The sequence below is a fragment of the Python bivittatus genome, unplaced genomic scaffold, assembly GCF_059951505.1.
Source record: "Python bivittatus isolate LINGU-HERP-01145 unplaced genomic scaffold, Pbiv_v1 ctg000210_np1212, whole genome shotgun sequence".
NCBI lineage: Eukaryota > Metazoa > Chordata > Lepidosauria > Squamata > Pythonidae > Python > Python bivittatus.
Window position 1 is genome coordinate 18588976 of NW_028277053.1, and position 19653 is coordinate 18608628.

Genomic DNA, 19653 nt, shown 5'->3' on the forward strand with positions numbered 1-19653 from the left:
TTGGATGTTATCGTTTATACTGGAACACTAGACAGACGTGAATGTTTTCTCCTTGATGAAAATGTAGTATGAATTAGATTCTACTGTTACTGTACAAACATATAATTTTGTACAGAACGAGTTTATTCACGCACAGCAAAACTCTCCAAGCATTTTGCCTCTTCCTTAAAAAAAAACAAAAAAAAACTAGGAGGGTTTGCAAATTGCTTTTTTTCCCCCGACGTATGAAGACTGAGTAGTTAACTGACACTATAAAATACAGAAATAGCTGGGATATTCCCACCTCCCAGCTTCTGCATGATGTTTCTGTCTTCCCTCTCATCTCCATTATCTTTTTACCTCACTGTGAAGGCTACAACTTGGTTTACATACACAGTTAAGGAAGCAGGAATACATATAAAAAGATAAGCAAGAACAGCACGTTAAATCAAAGATTTAAATTATGGAGAGCAGCGTTCTCCTGGAAACGATCTGAATCTCAGAGGCTTATTAGCCAGACATACAACTCCCATTTGTGAATCAGAGACCATGATGAAGAAGCTTTATTTCAACAGCTCACTTCTTTGGACTACAAAAAACATTCATGTATGGCACTTGCCATCTTTTATCTTTAATGTTTTATTGATTTGATTGTAATTCCTTTGTTGGTTGTGAGCCACCCAGAGTCACTGAAAGCCAAATGGCATGCAAGTTTAACAAATGAGTATTATTATTCATTGTTTGGTTGTTTGTAATCTTTTGATACAATCTTCCCACAACTGAAGGCAGTCTACAAAAAAGTCCATGTTAGTACAACTAAACCCTGCACAAACAACCAAGGTCCATTGTCCATCAGAAATGTAGGATTGCTCTTTGATGAGAAAGACCAATACTCTCATTCTTTTCTTCTTCTGGGTGGTAGGAAATCTTTTCTTGCCTATCCTTTGGAGATTTTCAGAAGCACAAAGACATTTTAGGAAACTGAAACTCTCTAGCAAAATATATCTATAAATCTATATCTATAAGAAAACCTGAAATGAATTAAAACATATTGTGTAACAAATGGGACACAGAGTTTACAATTGCCCCTTGCTCCCTTGTTTACATAACCATCATCACTTGACGACAAAAATATATTGCCTAGTGCCTTGTGTATGTAAGTATGTCACCGCAGATCAAACATATTGTCTTAAACGGTAAGAAAGTGGTAAGAAAACAAGTGATGCATTTATGCATGACCTGAACCTTCATTTTAATGCTCTACTTACCATAAGCACCACTTCCTCAATTTGAAAAGTCTACAACGCATGGCTTTCTTTACAGAATAACAGTAATGTCCACACTCAAGGAACATATTAAAGTGCATGTCGTAAGGTATTTATTTAAATTTCAGAGAAGTGAAAAATAGAGGCAAGTACATATTCTCCAAATTTTAGAAGCAAACTTGAGAATGTCATCGTTCAAAAAGAAATTGGGGGGGGGGGGGAAGGCACGAAACCTTATGTAAATGGGCAATCACAGACTCACTCAGTGTTAATATCCTTTTACAGAAGAAAAATAAAAGATCTCCATACACGGCCATTTTAAGCAATGATTTCTAAAGTCAAAGTGAGATGTACAACTGTATACAACACAAATAAAAATACACAGCAGCTTTATTTGTATCTGCTAGCTAAATACAGCAGCAACAATGTTAGGGTTTTTTTTAAAAAACGACGATGACGACCAAGCAACCAAACTCAGATCTGTCTGAAAAGTACTCCAAATTTATATTAAATTAATATTAATTTCTGTTAAAAGCAAGAGTTCTCCCTCCCCACTTTTCTAGAACTATAAAAATGAAAAGGACCTGAGAACCTGGATCAGATAATGGCTGATAAGCCATAATTGGGTGAGGCTAAGACAAGTTGGTTGTCTCGGCCTATGAATGTTTCTTCTTTTTGAAACGAATCTCTTTTTAAAAATATATATTCTCTGTTACCATCTCCACCTCCGTAGCCTGTGAATGGTGCACCAGACATTTAAGACTGCAAATACAGAGAAAGGCAAAAGGCCTTCTGCCCATCACTGTTTTGTTCCACTTCAGGCTGACTCTTGACCTGATTGACCTCACGATGGTCTCTGTTTCAAGGAGATGAGTCAACTATTTCTGACTCGGTTCTGGTTTAATTAAAACTACAAGCAAAACTGGTGTTTTCTTTTGAATTGCTGTTCTTGTGCAAACCTGCTTCCTTGGCTCAAGGTAAACTTTGCTCCTCAGCCTTTCTCCTGTGCAGCCCTCTGCCCACCCCGAGAGCGCCAACGTGCTCCTCCTGGAATACGCCTCTTCTGTATGCATTGTTTAGAACTCACGTCCCTCCTCCTTCAACACGGCCACCAGAGCAAACATGCAGCTGTTAACATGGTTACTGGGAAAGATGCCTGATGCCATAATTTCCACCACATTATCAGGTAACTTTCACAGCTCACGTGGGCCTTTAATTGCAGTAGGCAAATTGTAACAGGGAAAACATTGGAGGATTTCAGTAGCTTTGTTCACCTTTTTTGCAATTAACGTTCTCTCATATAGTTTCCTATCCCAGAGCCCTCTCAATTTTTATTGTTATTTTGCAAACCTCTGGACAAATGCACACACCAACATGGGTGGCACCACCATCCTTTGTGTGTGGAGCGGGGTGAACTTCAGCAGCTCAGGAGGCAGACGCTGATGGGGGACATTCTCTGCATCCTCTCTTTGGAGGGCTGGGGGGAAACAGGGCGAACGCTGATTGGCGTTCTCTGCATGTTTTCTGTATTCGGAGCCAAACGAAAGCGAACTCCGCTTTGAATTGGTTTCACACTGCTTTATGGGGGAGATGAAGAATCTGGCGATGGTGAAGTGCACATTTGTTACCAAAGAGAGTTGCAAGGGAGGGTGGCAAAAGGAAATACCCAGTGACCTACGGATTCTGTCTGAAGAACTTTCGGTTCGGGCAGGGGAACTGGATACGCTGCTGCTGCGATGTGAGGATGGATGGCTACCAGGCCTTCGACCGTCTTCGAGAGATGGAGCAGGAGAAGGACTGTCGGGAACGCGCTCCTGCATATCGTCAACACAAAACAAAGAACAGCTCCATGTGAAAGGAAAGAACCTCTGAGAATTGTTGTATTACTGAACTTTGGGATTGCTAACTTAACCAAGTTCTGCATTTTTCCGTTTTGAGTTTCATACAATTTCTGTTTCTCAAAGCTCAGATGGACACGACACAGTAAGCAAACTATGTCACACTGGAAGTGGGGCAGGAACTCAAAAACTAAGTTAACAGGGAGAGTTTACTTGGTTATTTTTCTCACTTACACATCACCAGACGCAAATAGGCTACTGAAAGTTTTAAGACACTGAGGATTTGATTTGTTACACTGATCTCTATTTTCATTATATGTGTCCAGGATCTCAGATAGATCAAATATATGTTCAGGATCGCAAATATTGTGAAATGCAGGCCCTTCTCCCCATTTCTATTGATATAAATCCCATTTGTAATTTCTATATAAATTCAAACAGAGTGTGTGCAATCATTCCATTTAACATACTTTAACCATTTGGCCTATCATCTTATAAAGGCCTTCATTAAAATGAAATCCAACAAGCATACAGTATATGATTTCAATAGCTTTGTATGCTAAATCAATGTATTATAAGAGTGTATTTATCATATTTATGTGTGTCTTTACAGAACAAATTATAGCAGGCAGGCAGGGAGGCAGACAGAAGAAATAAGGTCACACAACACAATTAGAAATCAAAACCAAAGGGAAGAACGTGTTTCATTTTTGTCATATAATAAGGCGAACCAGGTGGGCATCTGTGGGACAATGTGTCCCATACCCACGTTATCAGTTGACTTCTGAAATACTCTTTAACCTGAATAGGAAAGCAGCGGAACTAAAAAAGTCAAATGTGCAATTAATTGAACTCCCTGAGATTCAGCTTCACACGCCTGCTTTATAATCCCTCTAATCAATATTATGCAGTCTTTTGCAATTTTCTGCATTAAGCAATCTTAGATACAATATAAAATAGAAACACTGTTTTCTCCTAAAATGTATATACCAATAATGCCATAGAATCTGAGAAAGTTATTCTTTTTTTCCTTATCTCTGTGAGAAAATAGATTGATTTAATAAAATACAGCGTTTTACTTTTACAAAATGTCGACAGGAAAAATATTAAATATTAATTGTTCATGTAATTATTCAAAGTTACCCTTTTGACTACTTGTAAAACAGGTAGCCCTATATATCTGGACTTCAGGACTTATACTACAAAAATAAATTGTAGGGTCTACTAAATCTTTTTTGCGGGGGGAGATAATTCTGTTGATTTCTTCAAAATCCTTCCTTCCTTCCTTCCTTCCTTCCTTCCTTCCTTCCTTCCTTCCTTCCTTCCTTCCTTCCTTCCTTCCTTCCTTCCTTCCTTCCTTCCTTCCATAATGCCCACAGATTCAACGTAATTGGTGAAAAAAATGGAAAGCAGTCTGGGCAAAACCACAAATTTCTTCCTGCTATCAAATATCCTTGATGTTCCACTGGGCCAAAACCTGAAAGTCTGTCCATCTTGACGGTGGCTGACTGCAACTTAGATTTCCACCAAAGGCAAGTGACATGGGCTTCTCCCTTTGCTTATGCCCTGTCTCCATTCAGTATTTTTGCAGTCCTTCTGGAAGGATAAGTTGCAAGGGCAGAAAGAAATGGTGGTGAACACTACTGCCAAGCATCTCTTCAACATATACTTTTATGTCACACGATCATAGTCACCTGATCAAAGAAAAGGTGTCAATATGAAATCCACCAAAGCAGCTCCTTTTTCAATTACTAAAACTTGGCTTGGATCCTAGATTGAATTTAGGTTGGTTTCTTACAGTTCAAAGAGCTCCATTACACATTATCTAAAGAATCATGTTAAACAGAGACGGACAAAGAGGAATTGATTATGAGGAACCTCCCATATACCATACTTCTAACCCACAGAAGCAAAGATGCATGTTTATATACCGCACACTATAGTTGATTCACAGTAGAGAAAAGTTGACTCCTGATGTGGAAAATATCTCTACCTTTGGAGACTTGGATACTCATCTTCTGTCCTATGATAACTCTAAAGTTGTCCAGAGGATTATACTTTATATTTCCATGTCCCATAACACTGAATGTTACTGTCTTAAGGAGAAAAAAAAAAGTCTTGCAAATGAGCTGAAGTTACAGAAAGTTGCTGCTCATATTATTTAATAATGTAAAGGTTATAGCGCCCTTGAGTTGAACTCAGTTCCTGCTGACAGCATCCATACAGTTTTCTTGGCAATGTTACGGGAGTGGTTTGCCAGTGACTTCTTCTGGGACGATCTGGGTCTTCTGAGGTCAGCCAAGGTTGGGTAGGAAAACAGTAATGCAAAGCTCTAGTGTTTGTAACGATACACTCTTTTTGTGTTCATTTTCTACGCCTGATAAGGCAGCGTGCTTTCAGAATGCAGATGGAAATTCACATAGCTGAGTAATAACTTGATAAAATAAATCCATGTTAGCATAATTCTGAAGCTAGAACTCTACATCTCAATTTCCATATGGATAGCACCCTCCCCTTAATATAAACATCTACAAAGAAGCGTATTTAGTCATTTATGTTCTCTGAAGTGGTACAACCCAGAAGGAGGTTTCCTACCTCAGTGGGAGCTCAACCTTGGTAAGGTAACAGATTGTATTCGACCCAACAAACTTTTGGCAAAGTTGAACACCCCGGGTCTGCAAAATGTCCTGAGTCACTAAGTATTTCTCTCCACTGACTGAAAAGCAAAGTGGATGTGAAAAGGGTCAGGAGGGAGCAGATCAGCTTCAATTCTTTCAGCCCAATGCAAATAGAATCCAAATAATTCTGAAGAAGTTATTCAAATGTTTGAAAGTGAAATGCCTATCAAAAAAATCCAGGGAGTTTTTAAAAATGTTTTCAGTGAGGAATTTTTTTTTTTTTTAAATCATCCCCTTGAACATTTTTTCTGAATACTGAATGGCAGGTAACAAGACAGTGGGGAGATCCTCTTTTTTTCTTGAGATCCTGGGATGAACATTAAGGAGCGTCTTGCATTGTTTCCTATCACAGAAGTTAAAGGGACAGCCAGAGTTTCTGACCGCAGATATGTCAGTCATTTCAACAAACAACAGTTGATAGCGTCAAAGAAGCTCAGACAAAAATGTTTGTTACACGAGAGGAGCAGTATGAGGAAAACACGCTAGAATTAAACTACGGGGTTAGATCAACATGCTTATTCTAGAGATTTCACTGAGGGTACAGTTGCACATATCATTAAATAAATCAAACCAGAATTTTGAACTAGTGGTTGATCGAGTGTTCTTTTAATGTAGTAGTTTTCCAAGATTTAAAAAAAAATTGCACCCTTCAGCAAAATAAATAAATAAATAAATAAATAAATAAATAAATACAAAAAAATCAAATCAAAATTAATTTTTTTTTGTAAAATTGTATCAATGTATACATGTGTATCATTAAGAGGGAGAGAGATGTTGCGTCTGATAAACATTAGTCTAAAAAGCTTATATTATGGTAATTATGTTAATTCTTTAAACAGCTATAGAATACCTGATTGGTTTTCTTGCAATAAATTAGCAGAGCTTCCTCTGGAAAGTAGGAGAAAGAATCCCTGATTTGCTTAAATTTAGTGTACCACCCTATTAGAATGATACAGATTACTTCCAGAAGCCGCTACAAATCTTCTCAAAAAGGAACTGATTTATGAACTCTAACTCTCTTGAGCTCCTTTATGACAGGCACAATATAAATTTAACAAACAAACCAACACGGCCTGCTCAACATTATCCCTTGGACCTTCTTGTTTCCTGCTGCAGTTGTGAGCCTTGCCATTAATGGACAGCTTCTGTCTGCAAACAGCATTTATGTAACTCTGTAGAAATAGCAGCAATTCCAACAAAGTTGGGTGGCCTGCACAGTCACTGGAAGTAGCCTTTGCCATAGAGCTCCTGCACACCTGGCAGGGTAGAAGGATACAGGCCAAGCCCATAAGCAACATGCCAGGGAGTTAAAGCTGAGAAAAAGAGCAATGCTCTTGCTTACTAGCCAATGGCTTAATACAGTTTGGACCAAATATCTTTGCTCACTTAATTGGTTCAGATGACCATGTTCTGTTTGCTCACTGGTCCTCTGGAAGCAGAAGACTCGCAACCCATAGCATCCTGGTGCTTGAATACATAGAAATTCCTGCTCTGTTCCAAATGCGAAAAGTCTTGGTGGAAGTCTGGAAATCCCCTTGGTCATCCAGCAAGGAACACCCAACAGCAGCCCATTGCTTAAGATATTATTTCCATCTTTCACATTTGTTAAGAAGGGGACACCATGGCTTCCCTTTCAAGGCAGAGTTATTGTTTACACTTGATATTTTTCAGGAATGTTCATTTTGGAGTTTGTTTTTTTTTAACATCAAGAAGGATCTGTTCTTGAACGGACACAATTTGTTTATTGTTAGGTATCTTTTATTATTTCTTAGTGCTTATATTTCTTACACCCTTCTTTGCAATAATAGACAATAATGTATATAAATAAGCTCTTGGACCTCCTCATTCCCAAGATCTTATTCCCCAAAGCCAGACTGCAAAAAAGTTACGTAACATTTATCTAATTCCCAAAAAGGTATTGATTAATTGTAGGATGTAGAATTGGAAAAGAAGAAAACACCCTGGCTTTCTTATTTCACTCTTCATGATTGGATTTTATTATTTCATTTGCTTCATTCTTTCAAAAGGGTTAAAAATAGAAATCCAAGATTTGCTTCAACGGGAATCCCAGCTCTTTATCTGCTGAAAATGAAGCAAGTTGTCATCTGAAGCTTTACAACTTTCAGATAATGCACTGCCACAGAACCACTTGGTGAATTGCAGAGCGTGGTCAGCCAGAGATCCGAGCTGGGAAGGACCTTCAAATTAACTTTCCTACTGAGGCAGATTAAGAGGTTTTCATTCTGAAACTCTTATAAGCTAGCATGAGAGAACATGGGGACGCTTTGAAATGTTGTATTTTCGACTGGTCTCGGAATACAAGTGGTGCAACCATTCTGTGGAAGAGTAATCAGATACGGATTTCCCATATGATCCGGTTCATTGGCCGAAAGTAGTTCAGTATTCTTCAAGCAACAGAAATCAGTTTTGAAAGCTGTATGAATTTTATTGGTGTTCTAGAATTCCCTTTCCAGGCAGACCCTGAAACCCCAGATTTTGGAAGGCCTTGGACTTTTAAATCAAAACAGTCTTCAGAGACTCAGTATGGCATGAAAAAAAGCTAATTATTATTTACTCTACCTGGGTAATCTGAAATGAATATCTTGCTAGTACCCTTGGGAATGGCTCTCTATACCCCTATACCCCTATAATTTAAATCCTAGCAAATATATTTTATTACACTGGCATAGGAAAAAATGTATTTCCTATAAATTCCCATTCTCATAGGTATCTAAAGAATAAAATTTACCTGGGCATCAGGGAGAGAACAGAAAATGATCACGATGTGTTACTACTATACATATATCCACCTTCCATGCATGTGTTCCTGGTAGCATTTCCATGACAGAAACACGTTACTAACCATCTAATGCTAGAAAGAAAGAAAGAAAGAAAGAAAGAAAGAAAGAAAGAAAGAAAGAAAGAAAGAAAGAAAGAAAGAAAGAAAGAAAGAAAGAAAGAAAGAAAGAAAGAGGGAGGGAGGGAACCCTAAATTTAAAATATGATGAAGTCCTGTCTCTGTTCCCTCCTGGATGTTTTGACACCATCACCCAGGATCACAATCCATGTTTCTCATTTAGTCATCGTTCTGGCTAGTTGTGACGCTTCTGTTTATAGCCAGAGTTAGCTGTCATGATGAGGTCTTTTGCAAAGGGTGAGGGACTTATCACAAACTTTCAGCTACTTCTCTGAAGTTTCTTCCCACATTAACCAGTCCCACCTTTTGAGCTGGAGGAGCGGCTTCAACAATGATTCACGCTTCCGTATTTCAATGTCTGAGTCTGAATTAAAGGGATTTTTAAACCAATGCAATTCGTTTCAGATTACAAAAGATCTTTTGTGAGCGAGGAAAGGCACATCTCAGGACGGAGAGAGCCGAGAAGGCTACTGGTACATCCGGGAGCAAAGCAACGATTACCTACCTTAATCACAGACGTCTCCACTCTGGAGGGAGGCCCCTGCACTTGTGCTGCGGCAGCCATGTTTGCAATTGTGGTAAGGTGGTTCATCTGATTCATGGCCATTGTGACGGATGCTGGGGGCAAGCTGACCGGAATAAGCGGGTGGGGCATCATCATAAAAGGTAGCTCAAGGCCTGGGGGTGGGGGAGGGAAGCAAAAATAAAGTTGATGATGTTTCAAACGCTCAAGGTTGCAAGCATTTTTGACATGAAACCAAGGTAAATTCAGGGCCTACCAGATAAAGCTTGACTCAATTGCTCCTTAGCAAGAAAACACCCTACCCATCAATATCATAGTGTAATACATTAGACAGGAATTACTTCCAGTACTTTGGAGAGAAATAGGAGCCAGGCTCAGCTGAGAAGATTGATTCCTCTGGAATAATGCATATAATGTGATTTAATCTGCCACTTTGATCACGAGGATGGAATGAGGCATCTCTCCCCAAAAATAATGAGCAACAGTGGAAAGAAAACTCTAAGGAAACTCTGTGAGGGACTATTTAAATTGTGCCATGATCCTGGAAAGAACACAGCTACTTTAATAAGTTGCTGACAAATGCTGCATTTGAGCTCTTGCTCCTTCAAAGCACGTCTCCCAACCCAATCCGAAGCGCTGCACAGCCCTGACAGGGTGAACTGCCCTTCTCCTCGTCGGCGCCATGAGTTGTGTACATACTTTTTTTGCAACAGTGTTGAGTTGTGCAAAATAAACTGTGAGTTATAAGTACGATGATTACGGTTATCATCATCATCACTAACAGTGAAAATTTTTAACTTATAGCAGAAATGTACAGCAAAATCTATAGACGTGCTTGCGTTGATGATGATTCCATGTTCATTTTAAGCTCCTCTGAACCACTGTGAGAAAAGCGGGACAATTCCTCCCCCGCCCCAAAAAAACATATTTCCTGCTTCTGTAAAATTAGTAGTATAGTAGTAGTGGTGGTGGTGGTAGTAGTAACTGTGCATTCAAAGTGGGAATGTGCTCCTTCCCATCCCTTGAATTCAAACACAAACCCTAAAAAGTAGCCTGTTGAAAATTCAATCCTACATTTCTACATGCAGGGAGAAGATAACAAAGAGCTTGACAATGGAATGGACTGAAATGTCTCATTCTGAATCTAAGGGGAAGAAAAAGATTTCTCATCTGTTACTCAGAAAACTAAAAAAATCAAGGATATGAGTATAAGAAACACATTGTTTTGGCCTATAAACTAGAACAGATTGTTACTAATTATTAGTTTGGTGTTTGTCTTATTTTCTTTAACTTGCAGGCAACTCCTATGCATCATTTACTAGAACACTATAATGAGTTAAATGATAGTTAATCTCAAAGAAACGTACACAAAATTGAAGCTGTAAATAGAAAAAACAGAATGAAAACTCATTAACACAATCATTTGGTTAACTCCAATTTATGTTAGTATTTTAAGCTCAATATTCGCTGTGGAAGAGTATTTAATATTCAAATAATATCAGTAAATAAATATCCTAATTCAGTTTATATTTAAGATCATTTTCTCTACTAATGGAGTGAACAATTAACTATTGCATATCTTTAAGACAGACTTGCAAATCTCATACATAATAAATATATATGCTTGTTTTCCCAGGGCTTACCTAATTTAGGGTAACAGCTTCTTCTATTTACATCTATACTTACATCCCCTTCCTGCCTTTCTTCTTGCATTATGAGTCTTGTTAATGTCTATAATTTGCCACTAGTTGTCAGTACAATATTGCTTGCATAGGTAATCATGCTGTAGAATTACCTAGGAAAGAAATTATTCAGTTCCGTTGCAAGGAAATGTCTCCTGGAAAACAGCTATCCTTTATTCCCTCTTGGTGGCACGAAGACTGAAATAAATCCATTTACACGCAGACAGACTAAACTACCTCCAATCCAACCATCTATAAAGGCCAAAAACAGCTGTAACGAAGAAAACTTCTACACCAACCTGCTTAAATAACCATCATTTCAAATCCACTAAAACTCATTAGACAGCATGAAACTTCAATGCAAAGGAGTTTGGGTGCCATGGATGAAATTGTTGTTGTATCCACAGCATTTTCCTAATGGTGTCATTAAACCAATGGCGTACAATGATACAAATGACATAATTTACTTCATCGGTGTAATGATGTTGCTGCAATGACCTTCTCTGAAACCGGCAATAACAGAAATTGAGGTAACATACACCCTCTCCCCCACAAAGTGTCTGTTAATTTGAGATTCAGCTGCATATCGACTTCCCAATCAGTACATCTGTAGTCAACACAACTTTATTAACTATGATTTAAAATGGAATAATCATGTTACTGGAAATCTCAGTATGCATGAGATTTACGTTTTTGTGGATATTTTAGTATTTTATGTAACAGATGTAATGTGAAAGATCCAGAAAATGTTACCAGATGAATGGATGCACAGCAGTTAAGGAGTGGGTAACAGATATCCAACAGAATTGGACCACAATGCTTTCGTTCTACACAAAGTTGTATGTCTTTTACTACCATGTAATCAGAGAAGCCACAAAATGAAAAGCTCCTCAACTTGACATATGTAAAAAAGTACCAGGCTACCATTTGGTTAAGCAAATGATGTAGACGACTTTGCATTGCTTAGCTGAAACTTTTGGGAGAGAAATAATGAACATCTTATTTTTCTTAGTATTACTCTTAAAACTTCCTTCTTGTCTTCAGAAAAGGCTGTTCGTGATCTTAAACTAATTAGATCAAAACTCAGGCTTCAAGTCAGAAGCCTTCCTATTCAGTTGCTTTAGCCAAGTTAATCTTTGTTTGTTCTAAGGTTGCTCTAGTGTTTTTTGGCTGAACTTCTAACCGCCCCCACTCTATCCCCCCAACAGACTTTATGATTGTGATTTTCTGCCATGTATTTCAGATATGGGCGAGAGTTTATTGGGCTGTCTGCCCATTCCTTATAATCTCTTCTTAGCACTTTTCCTCTCCTGCTCTGTTTCTAGGATCAGAATTCATCTCTTTTCATTTGCTTTCTATATTTATTTATTTGATTACTTGATTCATGGGCCACTTTTCTGTTTGAAAAGAACAGTCATGGTAGTTTACTGTTTAAGCCAACAGAGACGAATTTAAAAAAAACAAACAGTTAAAACTCAAATAGTAAATATTAAAATACTTGACCACCGAAGGTCTGGCAAAATATATTGTATACATTTCCTGAAAGCAAAAGGAATAGGGCTCAAATGTAAGCCTAAATAAAGTACACCCCATAAGCTGGTAAAGGCACAGGGGAAGATCCTTCTAGATGAGCTACAGAAAGTGAGGACACTTTCAAAAGAATCTTCTTTTGCTGACCTTGACATCTGAACAGGCAGTCCTTAGCTAGCCAAGTTCAAAGCCATTTAGGACTTTCAAGGGGAAGACCAACACTTGAATTATGTCCAACTTGACATTCTGGCAACTTGAGAAAACGTTTGGTGCAGGTATGATTCTCACACTTTGCAGCAATTAGCAATACAGGGACTATATTTTATACCACCTGAAATTTCCAGATACTTTTTGAGTGGAGCCATAAGTCATGTTCATGTCAAGAGGGTTAACTGGGCTGGAATTCTTACCTTTCTACATATAATATTTTATTCACAATTTTTTTATCATTATATGAGCTCCATTTGTCATGAAGAAATTCCTGCGTGAAATGTGACAGATAGTTTCAGCACTTCTGGGTCACTTAGCTCAACCATAACCCCGGTCTCGGCCTTTAAGATCATATTCCATTTTTCATGTCATTATCATCTATGTCAAAATTGCCCGCAATCCATCTGCTGAAAGATAATCACTTTGGTGCTTCAATAAATGATGGATCCTCTTCAGTATAATCATCCAAATCAAACATTTGGTTCTCTTTCCTCAAAATGTCAATATATATTCCACTTTACTTCTTTGGGATGAAGCTTAAGCATTAGACATTCTGTTACCATATGGAAAGAGAGAATAACCCTTTTTAATGCTTTGAGATCTTCAGAGGAAGGTTTCTATTTAATACAAAGCATGACTCCACTGAAAAATAGGTATTACAGAAACACCTGGACTTCAGCAGCATGTTGTGATATGAAGGACAGGTATCAGGAATTACTGACACATTAGAAGCCAGCTACATTTACTGTATATTTGCTTTTGAGGTCTCCACAGCTTGCCATAAGTGAAAGGAAATGTCATCCATCAACTGCATTTTGTGGCCAGATGGATGTTCAAACAACTGAATGGTAGTGGAGATAGTTCTCAGATCCCAGTGTATCTCTAATCACAGCTGACAAGACATATGTAACTTTGTGGGCTGCAAGTCATACATCTTGTAATTATTTCTAAAAATAGATGTAGAGCTATAGCTCCTTACAGTGCATGACTTTTAATACCCAATTTTATCCTATTTGTTATTTCTCTAGAATTCTTTGATTATGTGGCATCAAGTTATTTTCGACTCCTAGTGACCACACAGATAAATTTTCTCCATAACAATCTATCCCTAACTTGTTTTTTCAAGTCTCCCAATGGTGCAGTCATTGCCACCGTAACCGAGTCCCTCCCCCTTGCTACTGGTCGCCCTCTTCTTCTCTTTCCTTCCACCTTTCCCAGTATCAGAGCCTTTTCCAGAGAGCTGGGTCTTTGCATAACGTGTCCAAACTAGGTTAATTTGAGCCTGGTCATTTGTGCCTCAGGGGAGAACTCTGGGTTGATTTGTTCAATGATCTATCAGTTTCTTTTCTTGGTTGTCCACAGTCTTCTCAGGAGTCTTCTGCAACTAGAATTCTTTAGAAGTTAACAAATATTTTCAAACGGATTAGAACTGGGTATGAAAACATCTTTGACCATCTAAAATTTAAAACAAGTAAGCTTTAATGCTAACCTGTTGTATCATATATAGTCTTCCATTCTTAATTCTTTAATTAATACTAAATGTCTTTTTCCAAGAAACATGAATGTGCAATCCCCCTAAATTCAAGCTATTTTAGCAAAGGTATATTGTCATTTATTTGGACAGAACATACCTACTCAACACTTGCTCAATTGGTCATGCCACGATTTGGAGGAAAATGCACTTTTGAATGTGCATTTAACTGAAAAAATCATGCAAAACAGACAGATGGCAACCACAATCAATAAACATTACAATAATTTGGGTATGCATCTGATTTGCTTTTATTGTTCCTGATCAGTAAATAGCATCTGGGTTTCCTTTCCTGCTTTATGGGGAGAGTCTTGCATTTACTGGATTTCACTAGTCATCTGTTGGACTATTAACACAATATATTATTAGAACAATTTTTCAAGCAGCCGTTTTTGTATAGAATGTGTTTAAATATTCAAAATACTAGAGGTAGCAAATGTCATTTCTTTCATAGTTACAGAATGCAAACTCCCAGTGTTTTATCCTAATGAATAAATGAGTTTGTCCTTTATGTATAAAATATAGTTTGTGTTTGTTGCAGAAGATTTTTTAATAATAGATGAATTTTAGGTTTGCTGCAACATATTCAATAAAGTGTGATTAATTTGGTTTTTAAAAAATGCAAACTAGACATTACTATATTACTTTGCAAAATGCACAGCTTGCAACATTATTGTCTCAGTGGGAACTTAAATTGAATTGTAAAATGTGTCTTATTTCTAGTTTGATTTATGCAAGAAATTGCAGTGGAGAACATCCTTTTTTGAATTTCTGTGCTTCCTGAATGGGACAGCCATTTATGCTCATGCAGACACATCTCTATTTTACAGAGGATTTTCAGAATTTGAGGAAGATGAACATTCACATGCTGAATGATGATAAATCTTTTTCCTGAATGTTCAAAATTCTGTATTTCTTACTTTTCACTTAGGATGACATGCTGACCATTTTTAAATTTAGATTTTAAATGTAATTGTTGTTGATATACAGGGTGAACCAAAAGTCAGGCCCCACAGGCCTATCACAATCTGTTTTATTGATGCTATTAATTAATTATTTTTTCCCCCAGAGGAAATGTTACTGTACTTAGAAACGTTCAACGGTCATGCATCAAACGAGTAAGGAGGTGTTTAGAAGAAAAAGGCAACCAATTTTAACATTTAATGCAATTTATATAATAAATTATCTATGGGGCCTGGCTCTTGGTACACCAAGAATCCATTTCCATGTAATGCAATGACACCCCAACACTTGTAACAGCACATATAATAGTACAATTCTTACTAAGTTTTGCACTACACTTGATCTTAGCTGAAAGACTGAGAAATGGTCTAATTAAAAGTTTTAAAGCATTTGTTTCTTCATGATTTAGCTAAATAAGTCAGCTGGACAAACTATAGTAAGACTGCCATTGCCACCGGGGGGGGGGGGGGGAAGGCTCCCAGTACAAATACTTTTCCTTATTTTGACAGAACAAGCCATTTTTGCATAATCGTGACAAATACATAAAGCCCCAATTTTATGTTTCCCATAACCACGGTTTATTCTAGGCTGAGCATGTGGGATGCTCAGGGATACTTAGCACTGAATATTTAGTTTATCTACAATTGTTGGCTTACCTGCTTTCTAGAGTATCCAATTTTGGCTCTCAGGGTAGGGGCATCTATGGGGGTGAAAAAGGCTAAGATGTCATCAGGGACCACGTGTCCCAAATCTTCAGAAAGGGTTGGGGTTTTGATCACAGAGCTGTGGCCGCCATTTGGACCTTTTTGACCCCATCTTCATATTCTGGTTCTGACCACACAGATTCCACCCTTGCAAGCTCCAGAAAATACTTTCTTTTGTGACTTCCCCCACCCAAAATCTTTAAGGTTTTCCATTATAACCAACTACCTATTATGCCATGTGCTACAATTTTATTGCAAGATTCTAAACCTTTTTCTTTAATAATAACCTGTCCTCTGCCCCAAAATTAATCTATGATAGCATTTAGCTTGGCTTTTTGAAGTAAATATCACTAGATAAAAAGCCATCTGGTCCTGAATAATGGGACACTTGAATGCCCGTATTAGTGTTTGAAAATGAGAGCACAAATCTTCTAAAAGGATTAATTTCCATAAGAAAGATAGCTTACAGATCTACAAAAGGCGTAAATTCAAAACATAATAAACTGCCAAGAGGAAAAGATAGATTAAAGTAAGGCAGAAATACCTCGTTACTCTTATAAGGCAAAGATTCTCTATCAATTACATTTGCTACAGGAGAATTGTTCAAAGCTTTCAATATCAACTACAACCTGGAAGACATTGTGTGTAAGATGTAATAATCCGACCAAGGACGGTGTGTGTGTGTGTGTGTCTAAATATATATAAAATCAAGCTTATCATTCAGATATTCAGGAGTAAACACAAAGAAGCTTGGAGTCTTACTGTAACATGGAAAGCTAAGCAAGTTTTGTATATTTATTAAAGATTTATACTTGACAAGAGCTTTGCTTTATCATCGTCTAAAAATACCACCATTGCCATGCAAAGCTACTTTTGCTGCCCTTTGGACTATATTTCAATATCCTGTTTCAAAATAAGCTCCTTTGAATGGGTCTCTGGTGTGACTGAACCAGTTATTTTTGACTAAATTGTTGAAACTAACTCCCAGCGTCCTCCAGAAAACCGGACCAAATTCAGATTTTACTAGCCCTATTTCTGAGGTCCCCAGTGGTTTCTGAGAGGGAAAGGGTCAGGATTCAACAAATTTGTCCATGCATCATTTGACATGTGTAATTCTGAACATGTTATTTCAAAGGAGATTCTTTTTTAAATATGACTAGAAAAAGGGTGTAAGACTTGAAGGTGAAGAAATAAAAAGTGATTACATCCATGTACTACTAAATTATAGTGTAATGATAATGTAGAGAGGACCGTGTGTGTATTTTGCAAAACATGTCACTACTCACAGAGGGAACATGGCTGATTTTTCCTCTACACTACTAGGACCTGATGTCATGTGGAATAGAGATCCAAGGGTTCACCCCACTTTCAGAGGGACTTTGAAGAGGGCATGGGGACAAAGAGGTGGAGAACACTGGAATTCCCTGGGTGGACAAGGTGAATTGTGTACAGCACTTTTAGATTCCTGTGCATATCCTACTTTTGTTTGTCTGCTTATAGCATTTATATGGACACCCAGTGCAAACATGCACCTCTGGACGGTGTACAAAAGAAAAAAGGAAAATCAAACCAACCATACAAAAGAAACATATCATTAAAACCAAATAAGCAATAAATGGCAAATGTGACTGGATCTCCTCTTACTGCTAACAGTGGGGACTCTACTCATTCTGGCCCAAGGGAACAGCCAGGTCTTAATTATCTTCTAAAGGTCTGCAGGCTGAGGCCAGCCGTACATATTCCAGGTTATTACTGTTCTACTTCTCGGGAACACACCTATTTTTCTACAGGAGGGGATATTCCATAAGTAACTTCTCTGCATGCAGGTTTGGGAATAAGAGAAGGATGGCTGGCAGAAATAGGCAAGATAGGAAGAGAAGGTCCTGAGTCCTTCACAGAATGCAAACTAGAATGTGAACTTACGAACTAGATGTGAAGCTGAAGATGCAATGAGGTGGTTGGCAAACGGACTTTCTTTTCAGAAAGAGCCTTACTCATTGAAGAGCCTTCTCTGAATTCATCTTGGCAAAAGCTTTGCTAACCCCCCACCCCATAGCTTCCTGTGAAATGGGGATTGGATAGATGGTTGTTCCACATCAGCTTCACAGACACGTGTGCCCCCAGAGATGTCCCAGAATAAAGGACACCTTGTAAGAACCCAAACAGCATTTTTCAACTATCCTGCAGTGTATCCAAATAAAGTAGTTAATGTTTAATTTTTTATTACAAATGTTTTTATGGCAGTTCAGTGCTTAAGGCTAAGTGGCATACAACCAACCACAACATAACAACAAAACCATCAACAAAATTATAAAAAAATCATTAACATTTTCAAAAATAAATACACAACTCCATGGGTCATAAAGCACCAAAGATTCATCCCATCCCCACCTTACCTCCGCCCACTCTCATCTTGGTCCCCAAATCCACAATGAAAATGCCATGCTTCTCAAGGATTCCTGAATATTAAAAGCAAGGATGACGTTCTGACAGCTGGTGGGTGGGAATCCACAGGGGAAGAGCTGCTGCCTCCTGGCACCTCCCAAACTCTGTTTACCCCAAAACTGGTGGGCAGAATGGGCCTGGAACAATTGGCCTTGGAGACAGCCAGGCCCCAAGCCACGTAGGACTTTTCAAGCAATCAACAGCACCCCCAATTGCATCTGAAAACAAACCAACAACAACATACTGCCATCTGCTGCCTCTGCAAAGTGAGACATTTCTAGATTTCATGCATAACATAACTGGTTAAGAGTTACGTCTCACTGAGCTTAAACTGATCCTAGTGATTGTCTGTGGAATTTCAGTGGCACTTCTCTTGAATATCTACTCCACGACATGCAACAATAGCAGTTTTGAAGTGGAGCATTAAAGGAAAATAGGGCAGCTGCAGAACCACAACAGCACGTTTTGTAAAACCACAGTGTCTTAAAAAGTGTAAATAGAGGGCAGATAAAATTAAAGTTAAGTTTTGCACTTCTGACGTTACCTCTTTTGCTCTATGACTATTCTTGGTAAGTCCGTCAGCGGGGAGAAGTGGTCTGTCATTCATGAGCACCAGATCAAAATTCATACTCAGAAGAAACTCCCTCTTGATGATTCCAACAAGGGGTATGCAAAAGGGCGGTGGTGTGAGTGTGCGTGCAGAGAAATCAGTTCCACTGGATCTGCCTATAAGTTAAGCAGCTGTGTGTGCAGACGCAAACTGGGCACAACCTTCCAAACAGCTCCACTGTAGCTTCTTGAGGATGCAGCTGCTTTAATGCTTCCAGAAGTTAGCTCCTGTTAACCCCGTTTGCAAAACACCTCTTTGAAATACCTTTGCACAAGCTTCCTATTTATATCAGGATTTTTATTCCATTTGTTCTGGATGGGGTAAATATCTTTGCTTCCAGTTTTGTACTGTTTCTTGCTATTTTCTTACTCCTGTCTTAAAGCAGCCTGGTCCCTTTACTATTAAACTGAACTGAAAGGAATGGCAGTGATGATTTGGCTTGAATAATGCAGTTTTACCTAGAATGCCTTTTATTTTTAGTGGTCAAGAACTTCTTGCATGGAACTCCTCTTATCTTAATTATCACAAACTATTATCCATGTAAAAATATGTACCAATTCGTAGAACTTTAAATAATGAATTACACTAATCTCAGAAAGATTATAGTAAGATCATACTGACCAAGAGAAAGTAAGCACTCATTTATAGGTCTGAATGTGATTAAAATTATGTATGTCTTCTTTCTAGAGAATGAATAAAGTACAAAATGCTCATAACATTTTTTTTTAATATTAAGTTAAGGGTCTCTCTCTCTCTCTCTCTCTCTCTCTCTTAACTG

At 38.1% G+C, this 19653-nt stretch overlaps 1 protein-coding gene across 3 annotated transcripts in view; it reads right to left on the minus strand.

Annotated features, from left to right (window-relative positions):
- Positions 1 to 19653, minus strand: part of DACH1 (dachshund family transcription factor 1) — a 295749-nt gene that overhangs the window by 86687 nt on the left and 189409 nt on the right. For all 3 annotated transcript variants that reach the window (XM_007424218.4, XM_088139521.1, XM_088139522.1), the window contains 2 exons: positions 9183 to 9355; positions 2923 to 3058 (listed from right to left, as the gene is read on the minus strand). In XM_007424218.4, coding sequence (XP_007424280.2) covers positions 2923 to 3058; positions 9183 to 9355 — 309 coding nt within the window. The remainder of the gene's footprint in view (positions 1 to 2922; positions 3059 to 9182; positions 9356 to 19653) is intronic.